Source organism: Giraffa tippelskirchi, chromosome 3, assembly GCF_054371585.1.
Source record: "Giraffa tippelskirchi isolate mGirTip1 chromosome 3, T2T-mGirTip1v1.2.pri, whole genome shotgun sequence".
Classification (NCBI taxonomy): domain Eukaryota; kingdom Metazoa; phylum Chordata; class Mammalia; order Artiodactyla; family Giraffidae; genus Giraffa; species Giraffa tippelskirchi.
The window spans coordinates 13694885-13711907 of NC_137277.1; the positions used below are offsets into that span (position 1 = coordinate 13694885).

General features: G+C 36.6%; 1 protein-coding gene and 1 pseudogene across 11 annotated transcripts in view; both read left to right on the forward strand.

The window, feature by feature from the left end:
- The window catches only part of EFCAB3 (EF-hand calcium binding domain 3), a 349923-nt gene that overhangs the window by 214730 nt on the left and 118170 nt on the right, over positions 1-17023 (forward strand). For all 11 annotated transcript variants that reach the window (XM_081576514.1, XM_081576515.1, XM_081576519.1 and 8 more), the window contains 8 exons: positions 4677-4730; positions 5420-5524; positions 7395-7448; positions 8745-8849; positions 9590-9643; positions 13765-13869; positions 14468-14521; positions 15016-15120. In XM_081576514.1, the coding sequence (XP_081432640.1) occupies positions 4677-4730; positions 5420-5524; positions 7395-7448; positions 8745-8849; positions 9590-9643; positions 13765-13869; positions 14468-14521; positions 15016-15120 (636 nt within the window). The remainder of the gene's footprint in view (positions 1-4676; positions 4731-5419; positions 5525-7394; positions 7449-8744; positions 8850-9589; positions 9644-13764; positions 13870-14467; positions 14522-15015; positions 15121-17023) is intronic.
- On the forward strand, positions 5730-6622 carry LOC145542343 (NEDD4 family-interacting protein 1 pseudogene; annotated as a pseudogene).

Genomic DNA, 17023 nt, shown 5'->3' on the forward strand with positions numbered 1-17023 from the left:
CTTGACCATACAGACCTTTGTCGGCAGAGTAATGTCTCTGCTTTTCAACACACCGTCTAGGTTTGTCATAGTGTTCCTGCCAAGAAGCAATCATCTTCTGATTTCATGACTGCAGTCACTATCTGCAGTGATTTTAGAACCCAAGAAGAGGAAATCTGTCACTACTTACACATTTTCCCCTTCTAATTGTCATGAAGTAATGGGGCTGGAGGAGAAGGCAATGGCACCCCACTCCAGTACTCTTGCCTGGAAAATCCCATGGACGGAGGATCCTGGTAGGCTATAGTCCATGGGGTCACTAAGAGTCGGACACGACTGAGCGACTTCACTTTAACTTTTCCCTTTCATGCACTGGAGAAGGAAATGGCAACCCACTCCAGTATTCTTGCCTGGAGAATCCTAGGGATGGCGGAGCCTGGTAGGCTGCCGTCTATAGGGTCGCACAGAGTCAGACACGACTGAAGCGACTTAGCAGCAGCAGCAGCAGCAATGGGGCTGGATGCCATGATCTTAGTTTTTTTTGATGTTTAGTTTTAAGCCAGCTCTTTCATTCTCCTCCTTCACCTGTCATCAATATGCTCTTTAGTTCCTCTTTGCTTTCTGCCATTAGAGTGACATCATCTGCATATCTGAGGTTGTTGATGCTTCTCCTGCCTATCTTAATTCCAGCTTGTAACTCATGCAGCCCAGCATTTCTCATGATGTGCTCAGCGTATAGGTTAAATAAACAGGGTGACAGGAAACAGCCCTGGGGTACTCTTTTCTCAATCCTGAACCAGTCAGTTGTTCCATACAGGCTCTAACTGTTGCTTCTTGACCCACATACAGGCTTCTTAGGAGACAGGTAAGATGGTTTGATGTTCCCATCTCTTCCCACAGTCTGTTATGATCCACACAGTCAAAGGCTTTAGTATAGCTGATGAAACAAAGGTTGACAGTTTTCTGGAATTCCCTTGCTTTCTCTATGATCCAGCGAATGTTAGCAATTTGATCTCTGGTTCCTCTGCCTTTTCTAAACCCAACTTGGACTCTGGAACATTACCAAACCCCAAAAGGAAACCTCTTACCCACTAACAGTCACTCCCTACTCTCCTCTTCTTCTCAGCCTCTAGTAACCATTAATCTGCTTTTCATCTCTACTGGTTTGCCTGTTCTGGAGATTTCATGTGAATGGAATCATAAGTGACTGGTTTCTTTCATATAGCATAATGTTTTCAAGGCTCATCCATTTTGTATCATGTATCACCACTTCATTCATTTTTGTTGCCAAGCAATCTTCCATTATATGGATATACCACATTTTGTTTCTTCATTCATAAGTCTATGAACATTTGGGGTTTGTTTCCACATTTTGGCTATTATGAATAATGCTGCTATGAATAGTCCCATGTAAATTTTTATGGATACATGTTTTCATTATTCTTGGGCATATCCTTAGGAGTGGAAATGCTGGAACATATGATAACTCTATGTTTAACATTTTGGGAAATTTAAATTATTTTACAAAGCAATTGTATCATTTTTACATTTCCATCAGCAACCTGTGAGGGTTCCAATTTCTTCACATCCTTGTCACTACTTGTTATTATCTCTCTTTTTCATTATAGTCATCATCCTAGTGGTGTGAAGTGGTAGTTTTAATTTTTACTTATTTTATGTCTAATGATGTTGCACATCTCTTTATGTACTTGTTGGCTATTCATATATTTCCATTAGAGAAACATCTATTCAGATTCTTTACCTATTTTTCAATTGGATTGTCTTTTTGTTATTGAGTTATAAGAATTCTTTATATATTCTATATAAAACTCCCTTATCATATGCATGATTTTCAAATACTTTCTCCTGTTCTGTGAGTTCCTCACTTCCTTGATGGTGTCCTTTGAAGCACAAATGCTTTTAATTTTTATGAAGTCCAATTTATCTATTTTCTTTTGTCACCTATGCTTTTGGTGTCATATCTAAGAATGTCTTGCCTAATCCACAATAAAAATGATTTATTCTTATATTTCTTTCTAAAGTTTTTATAGTTTTAGCTCTTAATTTTGAATCTATGATACATTGGAAATTATTTCTGTGTATGGTATGAAGAAGGGATCTAACTTCAGTCTTTTGCATGTGGGTGTATAGTTGTCTCAGCACCATTTGTTGAAAAGTCTCCTCTTCTTCATTGAACTGTTATGGTACCCTTGTCAAAAATCAATTAATAGTAAATACAGTTATTTATTTCTGAACTCTCAGTTCCTCTCCATTGATCCATATATCTAACTTTTTGCTGGTACTTCACTACATTGATTACTATCACTTTTTACTAAGTTTTGAAATTGGAAAGTGTACGTCTTCCAACTTTGTTCTTTTCTGAGATTGTTTTGGCTATTCAAGATACCTTGCATTTACATATGAATTTTAGGATTGGCTCTTAAAATTTGGCAAAAAGGCCAGCTAAAATTTGATAAAAATTTTCTTGTGTTTCTAGATCAATTCAGCATGTGAGAGAGGGTAGGGGATAGTCACAGAGAATATACCATCGTTTCAATATTAAGTGTTCTGATCTATGATCATGGGATGTCTTTCCATTTATTTAAGTCAGTCGATTTCTTGCAATAATGTTTTATAGTGTTTGAAGTATGAGTTTTGTCCCTTTTTTTGTAAATTTATTCCTCAGTGATAGGTGATTTGTCCTTTCAATGTTACTATAGATGGAACTGTTTTCTTAATATTATTTTGGACTGTTTATTGTCATTACTTTTATTTTTAAAGATTTATTTATTTGGCTATGCCAGTTCTTACTTGAGGCATGCAGAATCTTCAATCTTCATTGAGTCATGCAGGACCTTTAGTTGCGGTATGGGAACTCTTAGTTGCGTCATGTGGGGTCTAGTTTCCTGACGAAGGGTCAAACCCAGGCCTCCTGCATTGGGACCATAGAAGCTTAGCCACTGGATCACTAGGAAAGCCCCTCATTACTTTTAAACTTTTTTATATTTGGCTTTACAATGCAATATATGATCATTTTTGTAAATGCTCCCTATATGAAAGGAAATATGCATTCTGAAATTATTGAGTACAGTGTTGTCTATATGTCTATTAAATCAAGTTTGTTAAATTTGTAGTTCAAATTTCCTGTAGTCTTAATGCTTTTTTTCTGCTTATTTTGTTAACTACTAAATGAAATATATTAAAATATCCAATCATAATTTAGAACTTTTCTATTTCTCATTCTCACTTTGCAATTTTTATGTATTTGTGGTCATGTTGTTTGGTGTCAATATAACTACACTACTTTGCTTTTGCTTAGTATTTGTATGGTCTGTATCTACCCATCTTCTTACTTTCAACTTCTCTGAATCATTATATTTCAGGTATTTTAAATTCTTAAGTTTTAGATGGTTAGATCACTTCCTTGATGAATTTTATCTAACATGTATATAAGATGTAATAACCTTCTTAATCAACTATTCAAAGAACACAGAAACCAGAAACACTTCTGGTTTGATTTATGAAACTATCTTAATCTTGATACCCAAACTTGATGAAGAAAACACAAAAAAGGAAGATCGCTAACCAGTCTCTCTCATAAACAAATGTGCAAAAATCCTAAACAAAATATTAGCAATATGAATCTATCGTTTTTATTTTTGCATTACTAATAGCAGTTATGATATTACTAACATATTTGTGTTTAAATCTACTTTTACTCAATGCCTATATTTGTACCATCTGTTCAACATTCTGTTTTCTTCCATTCTTGCTTTGCTTTTGGATTTCTATTCTTTTTCTTATTAGTTTGGACTTTTTAAAGATTATTTCAGAAATTACAATATGCGTCCTTAATTTATCTTACTCCAAGTTTGTATTGGGCTTTTATCCTCATTCAAGACAGTGCAAGATTCTTGGACTACTTTAATTTTGTTAATCCCCCTTCCCAACTTATTGTTTTGTTTTACACACTGTGTTCCTCTAGAATTACTCATACATTATCATTTCATTTCTTCATATTCTTTCCTGCAGTCCTAAATTGAAACGGGCCATTGAATGCTAAGCAGGATTAAAATTTTTCAACTTATTCCTAAAAAATTCTTGTAAAATTTTATAACATTGAGAACAAAGAGGAATTTATAAGTAGGATTAAAAAAAAGACTTATACATAAAGAATAAAAGTATGAATACAGGAGGAAATAGTGGGACGCATGAAACAAAGTAGCTGCTGCTGCTGCTGCTAAGTCGCTTCAGTCGTGTCTGACTCTGTGCGACCCCATAGATGGCAGCCCACCAGGCTCCGCCGTCCCTGGTATTCTCCAGGCAGGAATACTGGAGTGGATTGCCATTTCCTTCTCCAGTGCATGAAAGGGAAAAGTGAAAGTGAAGTCGCTCAGTCGTGTCTGACTCTTAGCGACCCCATGTACTGTAGCCTACCAGGATCCTCCGTCCATGGGATTTTCCAGGCAAGAGTACTGGAGTGGGGTGCCATTGCCTTCTCTGGAAACAAAGTAGAGGAAAGGACTAAAACAATTTTTCTTATGTCTAAGTAAGTATTTATTATATAAAATATAATAGAATAGTCTAGAACTAAAATGTAAGATGATATCAACATTCTAGTTGAGGGCAGGAGTCATAGGTTGAGAAAGCATAAGGAACAGTCTCATTGTTATATATCACTGCTCTGTGTCTTACAGTGGATGGGAAGGTTGATCTAAAAAATGTGACACTGAGAATGAAAGATTTTACTGGTGAGTTACTATGACACTGAAATCATAGTGCTTTATAATAAATCATATTTTAGATGCTCTTGTCTATTAGTCTATTGTTCATATTAATTTTGACATTTATCCAGTTATCATTAAAGATTTCTACCTGAAAAAATTCACTCAATCTCTGGTTGTCTATGTATTAAAACGAAACCAGACTTTGTTTTCATAACAAGTTCTGTCTGTGATAGAGATACTATATAGGTCTGTCTTTGCCTGCATGTAAATAGTTAAATTTTAGGTAAGCATGTGAAAAAATAAGGCAAAGCTTTGGAAAGTGCAAGATAATATGGTGTTTTTTGGTGTGTGTGAACAGTTACACAAGTCTGTATAATAGCTCCTCCCATAATTATTTCTTTTGGCAATTCATTATCCAATCTGATAACTAGATTTCATTCTGCATATTATTCCCAACTTTAAGAGAGCCCTTCACTATCTCAATATTATAAGAGCAAATTTACTTTGACTTCTATTGACACGCTAAATTTCCATATCCCATTTTGCCTTTGCTTTTTAACCACAGACTGGAAATGATACCATATAAATTATTATAAATGTATCTTTAAAAATACATACAGCATAGGCTAATATCATGTTCTAGTGAACTGATTTAAAACATTGAATAATTAGTTTCTAGAGTTTTCATCTATAAACACTCTGTCTTTTTAAAGGAGAAAAGATTAATGCCAGTGATCTGAAAAATGTTCTTGGAGACATGGGGATAGAAGTCAATGATAAGGAATGTCTGGAACTGCTAAAATCACTGCCAGTTGATGGTGAGCTGCATTTGTGTTACTGTGACCTCCAAAGCATTGAGTTTTATGGTTCTATTTATGATGTTTATACTTTAAAGTGTCACGTGTTCATATTTACCTGCCCCTACTCCACAGCTCTTGCTTTCTTATGAACAGTGTCTCTATTTCTCTGTGCCAACTCAAGGACAGAGATCAACTGTCAAAAGAATCCTCTTCCAAAAAATCAATGTTGAGGAGGTAAGATGTTACTGATGATTTTTGAAAAAGGGAGGAAGGAGTGGAATTTACATTTTGTCTCTCTCAGTAAGCATCACAAAAGTCCTCAGAAGAAAGTTTCTTTCTTCCTTTAAGTACAAAAGCTCAACATCTTCCTGATATCTTCTCAACAAAGTTCTATGTATCCCTGTAAGTAAATCTTGTACCAGCTGCCAAGAAATTAGCATTTTCTGTATTATTATATCAGTTCAGAAGTTAACAACACCTTCCAGCATGAGCTTTGTAGCAGCCAGTACCAGCAACTGCATCATGAAGAAGAGCCTGAAGAAACCTGAAGAGGCTGCAGGTGACAGTCTTCCACCTCAAAGCAGCATCTCTGCAGAGAGTGCAGAAAAATTTGAGTACAAAGATGAGTCTGAGTTTGCAAAGCCTCCATGTTATTATATCACCTGGCTACAACACTACCTAGTTATGATGAAGGCAAGAGAATCAAGGATGAAGCTGCTACCCCTTCAGTTTCTGGAAGAGATGAGTATTTTGTGGGTCAGGATGACTTCGATAATGCTGACCAACTTAGTTTAGGCAACAACAGGATTTTCATGTTAACTTTTTTATGGCATTCTTCTTTAAAACTAGATTGGGTATTTCCTGTCTGCTTTGCTGACCACTTCAACTGCAGGAAAGTATGAGGCCACTTCAGGATTTAGCCTCTCTCTAATCCAGCAGATCCTTGTTGTCAAGTTTTCCACCAATTTCCCTGGATATTTTGATGGTCAGAATTGCCTCTGGTGGGTGTTTCTAGTTTTAGGTTTTCTCCTGTTTCTCAGAGGATTTGTTAATTATGCAAAAGTTTGGAAGATACAAAAACTCAAATTTTTGCAGGGCAGAGTTGTCTTTATTTAGTGAAGACGTTTTCTGGCAAAGGCCTTCCTGCGTTTATGATTCCTTTCTCAAGAAACAAGAGAACATCTGCAGGAAGTGAATTGAGATGCAGAACACAGAGGAATAACCACCTGCTTGAACTTCCCTGGTAGCACAGGTGGTAAAGCATCTGCCTACAATGTGGAAGGCCTGGGTTCAAACCCTGGGTCGGGAAGATCCTCTGGAGAAGGCAATGGCAACCCACTCCAGTACTCTTGCCTGGAAAATCCCATGGACGGAGGGGAGCCTGGTAGGCTACAGTCCAAGGGGTCGCAAAGAGTCGGACACGACTGAGCGACTTCACTTTAGAGAAGAAAGTGCTATTGAAAAAGAGAAAATAAGTTGAAGCAAATTCCTGCTGTTACTCATTAGGCCACTGACATGTCAAACTTGAGCTGCAAGAAGTGAAGAAAACAGAATGGAAGTGTGATAGAAACAAGGAATGAAAAGAATTGAAAATAAAATAGGAAAAGATGGTGAGTTTTAGCTCTGTAGCATATAAACCAGTAGTTGCCGTGGATGTGAAAGAGTAAGCAGATCTATTAATAATAACAGAATTTATTATGATGAGCCAAGTTCTGTCCTCACCACACACAATGATGACACCTTATCCCTATTTTACAGTGGAGAAAACTGAGGCATAGAAAGGGTAAGTAATGGATAGATTTATAAAGTCAATCACGAAGAAGAAAGTCTGATCCTTAAGTTCTATCTGTGAGTCATTCTGTGTCTTGAACTATGCCTTTTCTTACAGGTGATAAGAAAGTTTTTCAGAATAGATTGCTAGCAGCTTTGAAGTCTTTTAAAGGTGGGTAATAATGTAATGAGAAAGTACACAAAACTGAGATTCTCAATCTTTGTATTTACTTTTTTCTAGTTATTAGATCATGATTCCTCTGCCACCCCTTTTAAATATTGATGCTATAGTTTTGTTTTTGTTTTGTTTTTTGAGTGTATGCTGTGTAGACTTGATCCCAAGGTCAGATTCAAAGGTACCAGTCCTAAGTATCTCCACAGTTCTCTTTTTTTTGTACTCTTGAGTAGGTCAAGTTAGAGTTTTAGCTTTCATAGTGCTGAAAATAACCATCACAATGCACAACTATGAACTGTTAGTTTTCCTTTATTTTTTCAATATAAAAGGTGTCACATTCCCAGTAAATATAAAAATTAAAGAAAAAATCATCACTCATATTGCTACTGCTGAATCATTACCACTCTTTATATTTTGAAGCCCTTGATGTTAAAATAGCAAAAATCTCATATAGTCAAAATTGCTCTGAAATCTCATTGGAAGACTCCATAAAAGACACCAACATACTAGTCTTGGTAAGTCCGGTATAGTCACTTGTTCTTCCAATGATATGAAATAGATTGTTATTCCTACGGTTAAGCAATTAGCTGAAGTAGCTGACTTGCCTAAGAGCCATAATATATAAAAATATATCTCATGCTAGAATCTCATCGAGTTAAGATGCTCATAGTATGATAGGCTAGTGGAATTTAGTCCCTCTGATGAAACAGTAAGTTGATGTTCATCTGGAGTTTTCTCTACTCAAGTGCTTGCTGCCCCTGGAATGTCAGGGAGAATCACATGAATTATTTCATTGTTCATTTATACTAGGCATGTGATTTTAATTCATATAAGTTAAATGATTGTTTGATATAATTACACCCTATTAAAACAGCATTTTTTTCCTATGGTACCCATTTTTTGTAACACCTATAGCTATGTAATTTTCTGCAGGATGAAAATACAATGGTTTACTTCACAATATCTCTTATCATTAGATATTTAAATTCAGGGTATTTTTTTCTTTTTCCACTTATTATAAGTAAGATTATAATAAACATTTACCTCTCCCCTTTGACATGAGATTTTTCTGTATTTCCAAAAGTTAAATTAGTGGGATAAGAGTTATGAACATTTTAAAGAATTGTGATGGTTATTGCCAAACCACTTTCCAATAAGGTAATTCCAGTTAACACTCTTACCAGCAGCCAGATCTATTGAGAGCTGAGAGCTGGTTTAACTCATCAGGACAAGAAGTGTTTTTCTTATTGTATCTTTATTGAGTTTTTCTCACATTTATATCTTTTTCCTAAGGTGGAAAAGTTGATGTCAATAATCTGAATCCAGTTCTGGGGAGCATGGGGATCAAGCTCAGAAATAAGGAACTTAAAAGTGTAGTGGAAAAGCAACATATTGATGGTAAGCAATGAATTTCTAAAACTAGACTGATTTGAGGAGTTAAAGACATTTTTAAGAATCATGAAGAACTGGTCTTAAACTAAGAAGAAATCCTGTCTTTTGTCATTTTTATTCATCTGAAATTGTCATCCTGCTCAACTATCAGTAGTTTTGAGGGGATGTTCACAGTGGTTTTATCAGCTCAGAGAATGGCTGGGAGAAACAAACTTGGGAGCAGGGATTAATGAATGAATGAATACAGAGAGAGCCAGAAATGAATGAGAGAAATATATCCATAAGGGGGAGTAGCTAACATCCTTAATATTTCTTCAAGTATCTAAGAACCACATGTCATCACCATTTAGAGACAGATAAATAAGTTGAAAACATTAAAGGAAAGCTGATTGAAAATAGATGGAAGATTCAAAACCCCTAACTCAGTATCAGTGCCAGATGTAAGGTTCACCAAAAAACAAACAAAAACCCTGACTCTTTATAAATGGCATTTTTACCACACTTGTAAGAAAGCATCTGAAGACCTAAGAACTGGATAATACATTTGTCATGGTCAGACACTGTGTTCGAAGGACATGGGACAAACACTATTGTTCTTCTTACTAATAATGAATCAAGCAGTCAAATCAGGAAATATAAATTTAAGGTGAACACAAATAATTTAGTAGAATATATAGACTTTCACTGGGGTCTAGGTCACAGTTTTTCTAAGTTCTGGGTCTGAACTTTTATGCTTTGTATTACAGCTGATGGAAATGCTCCTCTGAAAAAAGTGATGAGTGATATCAAAGCAGTTACAGGCAAGTTAAAAGTTATAAGATTAACATCCTAACTCCCCTATTCCATCACCCTGCCTTCCCACTTTTTGAGATAGATATATCCTAAATTTTATATTGCTTATTCTTCTTTTGAAAAATCATAGCTTTATTATCTAGGTGATAATGCAACAGACATAGTGTTTTCATTTTGCTTCATTCGACACTATAAAAATGCTGTCATAAGTATGCAATATTCCCTAATACTAACCCTAATAATGTTCTAACCCTAAAACAAGTTCTATATTTCATTTTTTACTTAAAGATAATTATGTATTTATGATTTTGTAGTTTATTATTGTAGTTTATTTCTTTTCATTGTTATATAAATGTTCTATTTGCAAATATGCCATAATTTATTTACCCAGTCTCTTGTATATGAATATTTACATTGTTAGGCAGGAAAATGAAATTAAAAGGGATCCCAATTGGAAAGGAAGAAGTAAAATTGTCTCTCTTTGCTGATGAGGTGATCTTATTAATATATATTATATATATATATATGTATTAAACCACGAAGACTCCACCAAAAACTGTTAGAACTAATAAATTCAGTAAAGTTGCAGGATACAAAATCAACATATAAAAATCAGTTACATTTGGAGTTTGATATCACCAAGATGATAAAGTAGGGGACCACACTCTCCATCCCTCCACGAAGATCAACAATTAATTAGATATCCACCAACAGAGCCGTTCTAGGAGAGTTCAAGAGTCCACTTAAGAAACTAAGCAAGCCAGTGGAGTTTAAACCTGAGAATAACTATGTTAAAGGGGTAAGAACAACTTGATTTTGCCTGTATCAGCACATCCCCTTGGTGACACTGTCAGCACATAGAGGGAACTCCCCAGATAGAAAGAGTTCTCCTAGCAGGAAGAGAAGAATGGGATAAATGACTAGCTTCTCCATCCTTTCAGGGAACTTCACAAAGGACCTGCTTTGAGGACTTTCCTGGCAGTCCAGTGGTTAAGACTTCAGGCTTCCACTGCATGTTTGATCCCTTTTCAGGAACTAAGATCCCACATGCCACATGGTTTGGCCACAAAAACAAATGAACAAAAATCACAGGACTTGCTTTGGTTTCACTCCACCCAGAGACCCAGACAGGTGCAAAGCTGAGACATGCAGAGACAGCTAGGAATAAGGAAGAAGAGTAGGGCTTACCACTAACAGCAACACAACAGGATCAGCTTCAGTCCAGTGCAGAGGACTCCTACTTCCAAACACAGTCACATTACAAGGCACTAAGAATTAGAACATCAACATATAAATACTAAATGGACACAATTTGGCTCATAAAATGAAATATTATTTAGCTTCAAAAAGACACGAGGACTTCTGTGGTGGTCCAGTGGTTAAGAATCTGCCTGCCAGTGCAGGGGATACGTATTCAATCCCTGGTCCAGGAAGATCCCACATACCACGGAGCAACTAAGCCTGTGCACCACACTATTGAGCCCACATGCCTAGAGCCCATGCTCTGCAACAGAAGAGGCCACTGCAATGGAAAGCCCATGCACCACAACTAAAGAGTAACCAATGTTCACAGCAACTAGAGAAAGCCCGCACACAGCAACGAAGACCTAGAGCAGCCAAAAAATAAAAAAATGTTTTTAACTTAAAAAGATGAACACATCTGTTGTATCAGTCTCTTTTTAAAAATAAAAAGAAATTAAGTACTGATATATTTTATAATGTAGATTAACCTCAAAAACATTATGCTAAGGAGTATAATCCAGACATAAAAGATCACATATTGTATGATTCCATTAATAGGGTCAGAAAGTAGGCTCATGATTGTTAGGAACTGACAGGAGGGTACAGTGGGTAATGATTATTTATTGAACATGGGGTTTCCTTTCCAGGCAATAAAAATATCTGAAACTAGAGAGAGTTGATTCACAACATTGTGAATGTACTAAGTGCCACTGAATTGCACACTTTAAAATAGTTAATTTTACATTATGAGAATTTCATCTCAATTAAAAAAAATCAACCAGCCACAAAAGTGGCATACAAAGATGGGAAGATGCAGTGGAAACAATCTAGTCTAGTAGGCTAGAGTACTTACAATGACATTATTTGAAATGCGAGCCTGAAGTGATAGTAAAAGGTAGACTTATTTTTAATTGGTGTTATTATTATTTCTAAGTTCTCTACAAATAATATACCCCCTATGACGTGTTCCCCAGAAAAGGCAATGGCACCCCACTCCAGTCCTCTTGCCTGGAAAATCCCATGGACGCAGGAGTCTGGTAGGCTGCGGTCCATGGAGTCGCAAAGAGTCAGACACGACTGAGAGGCTTCACTTTCACTTTTAACTTTCATGCTTTGGAGAAGAAAATGGCAACCCACTCCGGTGTTCTTACCTGGAGAATCCCAGGGACGGGGGAGCCTGGTGGGCTGCCGTCTATGGGGTCGCACAGAGTTGGACACAACTGAAGCGACTCAGCAGCAGCAGCAGCATGACGTGTTCCCAGGGTGGACCTCTCCTACAGCCCCTATCCTCCCAATATGTCAGTGATAATAATACATGTATGATTTCATTTATAAGATTTGAAAAGAAGCAGAGCTAAATGACAGTGATTAAGCATGCCAACTAGATGATAAATGTATAAAGAAAAGCAAGAAATCATTGTCCAACTCTGTAATGACCTATATGGGAAAATAATCTAAAAAAGAGTGGATATATGTATAACTGATTCACTTTGCCATACAACAGAAAGTAATAAAACACTGCAAATCAACTACACTCCAATAAAAAAATTTAAAGTACATAAATAGCTCCAAAAATTTTTTTTGTATTATAGTTAGTATAGCATAATGCAGTTATTCCCATTAATTTCAAAGACATTGGAATATCTAGAAAAATACTAAACTATATTTAGTAGCCTCCATTTAAGAAAGTATGGGACTATGTGCTACATAATAGTACTTATGACTGTCTACATCAAACCAAGTTTGGGGAAAACGATTAAAGGTGAATAGTTTTAACCTGGTTCTGGAACTTTCATGTTTCCTTCCAAATTGATTTGTAGGTTTAGGTATAGATAAATAATATTATAACTGAAACCCGAACCATCATTTTATCTTTGCACAAAAGTTCTTTTGAGTTCATTTTCAGAGACCATCCTAAAAATCTCTCATATACTATACAATTAAAGAAAATATTTCTCTAAATAGAAATGGCTTCAAAATGTTCACGATTTGTGTAAATAAACTTATCAGTGCTTTGATGTTAAACAAAAGAAAAATGAAACCATTGTCCAAAAACTAAGGCTATAATTACCTCTTAAGTAATACTGTAAATAGGTTTTGAGAAAAATAGACTTCTAGAGTGCTATCAGTGTTCTATTTCTTTACCTAGATGGTAGTTACAAGGGTGTTGTTACAGGTGTTTGTGTCTAATTGTCCAGAGTCAGTCTGTATTATCAGTATTAATTTTTTTTCATTTCTTAATAGCAATTCCTATATCTTCTAAAATATTTTCTAATAATAATGTACTTCAGATCTTCACCACTGAAAAGTAAAAAATCAGTATCAGGGATAAACAAACTACTGCCCATAAACAAACTACTAGACCAAATCTAGCCCTCTGTTTATAAAGAAAGTTTTGCTAGAACACAGTCACAGTCTTCTTTTATCTATTATCTATGGCTATTTTAGTGCTACAACAGCAGAAGCGAGTAGCTTATATAGTCTCTGTTGCAGCTACTGAATTCTGCTTTTGTAGCACTAAAATAGCCATTGTGTGAAATGATAAAAATTAGGATAATGGTCAAACACTTTAGCAATTTTGGGAAAAGCAGAGCAAAATTAGGTTAACTTTCCATTCTAGTTTACAAAGCGACTATCTAAATCCTCAGTTTACGGAGAACTGTGGTTTCTTATTCTCAGTGTTATGAAAGCAGGTCTTTCCTTAGGGCTTTAAGTTCTAATTCTCTGCCCACTCTTGACTCCACTAGGCAGATTTTATTGTGCCTTTATCTTTTACCTAGCAGCTGGGGATAGTTATGTATAAACATGAACAATTTTGTTTCATATCTTTAAGTAGTTAGATAGTTATTAATATTGTCAACTATACTCACCATTTCTGTTTTTGAAGGAGAAAAAATTAATGTAGAAGATCTGGAAAATATTCTGGAAGGCTTCGGGATAGAATTCACACCTAAAGAATACTCAGAATTGGTGAAAAATCTGCCAGTTGGTGGTAAGCATTTCAAACAAGATTAGAACTTTTGAGAAAGGTTAGTCTTGGGTGTTTAAAACAACTTTAAAAAAAAAAAACTATACCTACTAGATATCCTAATTTAAAAACCACAGCAAAAAGAATGTAAGAAATTTTAGTGTGACTTTGTCCTTCCTTTGGAAAGTGTAATTCTTTCTTTGGGAAACTCTAAATGCCAACTCTATTTTCTTGAATCCTGCCATTGGATACAAAAATTCCTTTTATTGTATTTGGTTCCACCCTCAGAACTAAAAGTTAAACTGAGAGGTGTAAGGAAGAAAGTGACGATGGGAGAAATAGAAGAGTAGGAGAACGAAGAAAAAAGTCAAAGAAAAGTGAAGAAAAGACATGTTCGTGTTCCAGTTAAGGTGTTTGCCGCTAATTATTGGTTCTACAGTCAGACACAGCACCCTGAGAGTTCTCTTCTGTCCATAGTTTCAAAATCACTGGAGGGCAATAATCAAAATTATTTCTAAGACAAATCATGTTAAAGCATTTTTGTGAAATTATACCTTTGTATTGTCTCTCTTCAGTTTCTATATCCCTTTATCTGTAATGTCAATTGTGCCTTTTCTTACAGATGATGGGAATATATATGAAAATAGATTGCTAGATGGTGTGAAATCTTTCAATGGTAAGAAGCATGATGAGAAGAAAGCTAAATAAGATTCTTCTGCCTTACATTTGCGTTAATAGTGTTGTCTAATTATTCTCTTGTGGATCTTACCACCTCTCACATGAATTGATTCTTTATTTTTTATTTGTTTTGAATGTAGGTGCTTTTTTCAAATAGTCTTCCCTGCTTAGTAAACTTTGGCTTTTTTTAAATTTATTTGCAAAGCAAATCTAAAGCTGGGTCTATATAGAAAATGTGAAGTAAAGAATTGGCAGTAGTTCTGGGCATTCCATCATTGTAACTCACTGGAGAATGAATTTGTACTTTGTTAAGATTGTCCTCAAGACCATGCAGAAATTACAATTCTAATTCTATTTTGTTCACATTGTGCACTTGAACATTTTAGATCAGTGATATTTTTGCTGATAGTCCTGGTTGTATGGAAATTGACTGAAATTTTCCCTATTGGAGAAGTCATTAAATTTCCCTTTTGCTCCCTACTGTTTCCTTAGGTGGGAAGGTTGATGTCAGTAATCTGGAAAACGTTTTGGGAAACATGAAAATCAGATTCCCAGATAACAAGTTCAAAGATTTGTCACAAAACCTACCAGTTGATGGTGAGCATCACAGATGATATTAGACCTTTTAAAGAAATTTAGGCTTACAAGCTTATGTATGAAAATTTCTGACACTAGATCTGTTTCAGTGATAATATCACTTTTTAAATCTTCGAAAAGAGCCCAGTCCTAACATAAGAGACTATTTTGACTTAGTGTGTTTTCAGTGATCTCAGCATGCATGATGGTACATGTGCTACAGTGAGTTATAGGAGTTTATCCCTTTACTTGAAAGAAGCTGAAGAAGGGCTCATTACCCACAGAGAAGAGGTTGCTAATTTCAGATTAAGTATATGATTTAAATTTATTTTAAAAATCATGTCACCCAGCTATACATTCCTGTTGGAGGGGGTAATTGAGAGAAGGTGACTGCCAGTTGACCTGCAAACTGGACTCAAGGCAATTGGAGGATCCTCACTGCCTCCCTTGTGCTTAGAACATGCACCGTGTCCATTGTTCCCACAGTGAGAGTTGTGTTCAAGGAAAGAGCCTTGAGAGAGCGATGTGCTGCTGAATCCCATTTGGATGGTATACATGACTGCTGCTGCTGCTGCTAAGTCACTTCAGTCGTGTCCGACTCTGTGCGACCCCATAGACGGCAGCCCACCAGGCTCCTCCGTCCCTGGGATTCTCCAGGCAAGAACACTGGAGTGGATTGCCATTTCCTTCTCCAGCACATGCATGCATGCTAAGTCGCTTCAGTTGTCTCCGACTCTGTGCGACCCTATGGACACAACTAAACCTAGTTAAAGTCTCTATATAAACTTTTAAGATTCTGGTGGGCAGTACAGAGATCTACTTGTCTTGTGGTCACCAAAGGCAAGCCTCATATGTAAGTTTCCTTGCTTAGAAACCTTTCAGCCACCCATCTGTAGTGGTCTGCTCTTGCTTTGGTCTTCCCCTGCCCTCAGGGTACAGGTGGCTGGTTTCAGATTTTACCTGGGAAGCTCCTTAGGTTTCAAACCAACAATTCCTTTATACACTTGCAAATTACCAACTTCCTTATTCCTTCACCTGTGTTTTGGCACGCGCTCACATTATTCATTCCTGACCTTATCTCTGTCTACATTAAGAACCTTAAACAGCAATATTTTATCTTCCTTTATTTTATTTATTTATTTGTTGCTGTGCTGGGTCTTTGTTGCTGTGCGCAGACTTTCTCTAGTTGCTGTGAGCAGGAGCTTCTCTGTTATGGTGCGCAGGCTTCTCATTGCAGTGGCTACTCTTTTTGAGCACCGCAGGCTCTCTAGAGCACCGTCTCAGTAGTTGTAGCTTGTGGGCTCAGTTCCTCATGGCATGTGGGATCTTCCCAGACCAGGGATCAAACTCATATCCCCTGCATTGGGAGGTGGATTCTTTATCACTGGACCACCAGGGAAGTACTCTTTTATTTATTTTTTTAATGAAGGATAATTCTTCACAACGTTCTTTTGGTTTCTGCTGTACAACAGCATGAATCAAGCATGCGTGTGCTTAGTAGCTTAATCGTGTCTGACTATTTGTGACCCCATGGACTGTAGCCCACCAGGCTCCTCTGTCCGTGGGGATTCTCCAGGCAAGAATACTGGAGTGGGTTGCCGTGCCTTCCTCCAGGGGATCTTCCCCACCCAGAGATCGAACCCAGGTCTCCCACATTGTAGGCAGATTCTTTACTGTCTAAGCCATCAGGGAAGCCCAAGAATTTTGCAGTGGGTAGCCTATCCCTTCTCCAGGGGATCTTCCCAACCCAGGAATCAAACCAAGGTCTCCTCCCAACCCAGGAGTCAAACCAAGGTCTCCTGCATTGCAGCCAGATTCTTTACCAGCTGAGCTACCAGGGAAGCCCCAGTCAAGCATAAGTGTACATATATCTTCTCCCTCTTGAGCCTCCCTCCCTCCCACTTCAGTTTATTAACATTCATAT